Source organism: Nanorana parkeri, unplaced genomic scaffold (assembly GCF_000935625.1).
Source record: "Nanorana parkeri isolate BGI_ZX_2015 unplaced genomic scaffold, ASM93562v1 scaffold3337, whole genome shotgun sequence".
NCBI classification, from domain to species: Eukaryota; Metazoa; Chordata; class Amphibia; order Anura; family Dicroglossidae; genus Nanorana; species Nanorana parkeri.
The window spans coordinates 9217-13228 of record NW_017309605.1 but is presented as its reverse complement, the minus strand read 5'-3'; the positions used below and the strand labels follow the sequence as shown (position 1 = coordinate 13228).

Here is a 4012-nt window from a genome sequence, read left to right as displayed (position 1 = left end):
GGGGGGCGGGCGGGGCGGGGGGGGGGGGGGGGGAGGGGGATGGGGTGATGAGGGGAATGGGAGGAACGCGTGTTATGAGGCGAGGAGAGGGATGCATGAACCAGGCGTGTGCTGCTACTTCATACCGGTGGAGTCACATGATAACGGCAGCAGGTTGGGGGATGGGCAGATGTTCTCAGTGGGACGTGCGTCCGACACATGACAACGCATGACGAGATTCAGCACACGCGTTACAATCTGTGTGCAGCTCGCTCCACCGGATCTATCCAATCAGACGGCTCCGCGCACTACGTAGGAGGTCAGCAGACCTAACACAGATTGTATCGCATGTGCTCAGCTTCAGGTTATCGGTATAATATATTGTATAACTACAACCCTCATCATCCAGACACATGCCGGAGAGGATGGAGTCAGACGTTACCTGCTCAGCAAGATGGAGCCGCTGGGTCTGCGCACCTGGAAGGTCTTCTGGAGGTAGGAAATGGCTTGTGGGAAGAGCTTGTTCTGCAGACAGAGACGGTCCAATCAGAGAGTTATATCACACGGCCGGAACCCCCAATCCCACCCGGCGTCATATACAGAGAGAGCCGGAACCCCCCAATCCCACCGGGCGTCATATACAGAGAGAGCCGGAACCCCCCAATCCCACCCGGCTTCATATAAAGAGAGAGCCGGAACCCCCAATCCCACCCGGCTTCATATAAAGAGAGAGCCGGAACCCCCAATCCCACCCGGCTTCATATAAAGAGAGAGCCGGAACCCCCAATCCCACCCGGCTTCATATAAAGAGAGAGCCGGAACCCCCAATCCCACCCGGCTTCATATAAAGAGAGAGCCGGAACCCCCAATCCCACCCGGCTTCATATAAAGAGAGAGCCGGAACCCCCAATCCCACCCGGCTTCATATAAAGAGAGAGCCGGAACCCCCAATCCCACCCGGCTTCATATAAAGAGAGAGCCGGAACCCCCAATCCCACCCGGCTTCATATAAAGAGAGAGCCGGAACCCCCAATCCCACCCGGCTTCATATAAAGAGAGAGCCGGAACCCCCAATCCCACCCGGCTTCATATAAAGAGAGAGCCGGAACCCCCAATCCCACCCGGCTTCATATAAAGAGAGAGCCGGAACCCCCAATCCCACCCGGCTTCATATAAAGAGAGAGCCGGAACCCCCAATCCCACCCGGCTTCATATAAAGAGAGAGCCGGAACCCCCAATCCCACCCGGCTTCATATAAAGAGAGAGCCGGAACCCCCAATCCCACCCGGCTTCATATAAAGAGAGAGCCGGAACCCCCAATCCCACCCGGCTTCATATAAAGAGAGAGCCGGAACCCCCAATCCCACCCGGCTTCATATAAAGAGAGAGCCGGAACCCCCAATCCCACCCGGCTTCATATAAAGAGAGAGCCGGAACCCCCAATCCCACCCGGCTTCATATAAAGAGAGAGCCGGAACCCCCAATCCCACCCGGCTTCATATAAAGAGAGAGCCGGAACCCCCAATCCCACCCGGCTTCATATAAAGAGAGAGCCGGAACCCCCAATCCCACCCGGCTTCATATAAAGAGAGAGCCGGAACCCCCAATCCCACCCGGCTTCATATAAAGAGAGAGCCGGAACCCCCAATCCCACCCGGCTTCATATAAAGAGAGAGCCGGAACCCCCAATCCCACCCGGCTTCATATAAAGAGAGAGCCGGAACCCCCAATCCCACCCGGCTTCATATAAAGAGAGAGCCGGAACCCCCAATCCCACCCGGCTTCATATAAAGAGAGAGCCGGAACCCCCAATCCCACCCGGCTTCATATAAAGAGAGAGCCGGAACCCCCAATCCCACCCGGCTTCATATAAAGAGAGAGCCGGAACCCCCAATCCCACCCGGCTTCATATAAAGAGAGAGCCGGAACCCCCAATCCCACCCGGCTTCATATAAAGAGAGAGCCGGAACCCCCAATCCCACCCGGCTTCATATAAAGAGAGAGCCGGAACCCCCAATCCCACCCGGCTTCATATAAAGAGAGAGCCGGAACCCCCAATCCCACCCGGCTTCATATAAAGAGAGAGCCGGAACCCCCAATCCCACCCGGCTTCATATAAAGAGAGAGCCGGAACCCCCAATCCCACCCGGCTTCATATAAAGAGAGAGCCGGAACCCCCAATCCCACCCGGCTTCATATAAAGAGAGAGCCGGAACCCCCAATCCCACCCGGCTTCATATAAAGAGAGAGCCGGAACCCCCAATCCCACCCGGCTTCATATAAAGAGAGAGCCGGAACCCCCAATCCCACCCGGCTTCATATAAAGAGAGAGCCGGAACCCCCAATCCCACCCGGCTTCATAAAGAGAGAGAGCCGGAACCCCCCAATCCCACCCGGCTTCATATAAAGAGAGAGCCGGAACCCCCAATCCCACCCGGCTTCATATAAAGAGAGAGCCGGAACCCCCAATCCCACCCGGCTTCATATAAAGAGAGAGCCGGAACCCCCCAATCCCACCCGGCTTCATATAAAGAGAGAGAGCGGGACCCCCCAATCCCACCCGGCTTCATATAAAGAGAGAGCCGGAACCCCCAATCCCACCCGGCTTCATATAAAGAGAGAGCCGGAACCCCCAATCCCACCCGGCTTCATATAAAAAGAGAGCCGGAACCCCCAATCCCACCCGGCTTCATATAAAAAGAGAGCCGGAACCCCCAATCCCACCCGGCTTCATATAAAGAGAGAGCCGGAACCCCCAATCCCACCCGGCTTCATATAAAGAGAGCCGGAACCCCCAATCCCACCCGGCTTCATATAAAAAGAGAGCCGGAACCCCCAATCCCACCCGGCTTCATATAAAGAGAGAGCCGGAACCCCCATTCCCACCCGGCTTCATATAAAGAGAGACCCGGAACCCCCATTCCCACCCGGCTTCATATAAAGAGAGAGAGCCGGAACCCCAACTCCCACCCGGCTTCATATAAAGAGAGATCCCTATACCCATCACAAGGCCGGAACCCCGAAAATCCAGCACAATGAGGGAAAAAATAATTTACAATACATCATGGCCCATCTACAGCAATCTCAGATCTGCCCGTGTATGACGGATTTATCTGGATTCAGCCGCTTCCACCTCAGCTCACCTCACAATTGGTTGGAGAACAAATACCAGAACTCACCTGGACGAGTCTCTTCTTCGTTGGCAGCAACCTACAAAATACAAACAGAACCTGATGATTGGAGGACACGAGGAGTGACCGCAGCTCACCGATGAGCCCGACAGACCCCAAGACAACCACAAGGTGGCGCCGAGATGAATCACCGACCCCCCAATTATAAACATAGTGATTGTGTTCTAGCAGTGTGACCGATCCGACCATCCCAGAATAACCTCCAGAGACTGAGGGGGGACATTAGCGTGTAAGCTCCTCTGTACAGAGACTGATGTGACTGTGGGGGGAGGGGACATTAGAGTGTAAGCTCCTCTATACAGAGACTGATGTGACCGGCTCAGTGTCCTCTGTACAGCGCTGTGGTATATGTCGGAGCCATGTGATGGATGTACTCACTTTTCTATACTGACGTCGTATTGGATCTTCACCCTCAGCTGTTGCTCGGTGTGCCGCTTCCAGACGTGATTGGTCCTCTGGTGGACTTGGTATATGACCTGTTATAGAAGAACAGACGTGTGATGGCGGCACGCAGCGCTCCATGATAGTCTGCAGTCAGTGGGGAGGATCGATGTGGTGCCGGGTCATGTATGGAGGGAGTCATCCTACATTTGTGGGTCACATGACGGCGGTGCTCAGCGTATACACAGTGCGTCACATGACTTCGGTGCTCAGCGTATACACAGTGCGTCACATGACTTCGGTGCTCAGCGTATACACAGTGGGTCAGATGACGCCGGTGCTCAGCGTATACACAGTGGGTCAGATGACGCCGGTGCTCAGCGTATACACAGTGGGTCAGATGACGCCGGTGCTCAGCGTATACACAGTGGGTCAGATGACGCCGGTGCTCAGCGTATACA

At 55.2% G+C, this 4012-nt stretch overlaps 1 protein-coding gene across 1 annotated transcript in view; it reads right to left on the bottom strand.

Annotated features, from left to right (window-relative positions):
• Nucleotides 1–4012, bottom strand: part of LMLN (leishmanolysin like peptidase) — a 27397-nt gene that overhangs the window by 21364 nt on the left and 2021 nt on the right. Inside the window, exons 3-4 of the mRNA XM_018574891.1 lie at nt 3159–3189; nt 422–504 (exon numbers count right to left, since the gene is read on the bottom strand). Of these exons, the coding sequence (XP_018430393.1) occupies nt 422–504; nt 3159–3189 (114 nt within the window). The remainder of the gene's footprint in view (nt 1–421; nt 505–3158; nt 3190–4012) is intronic.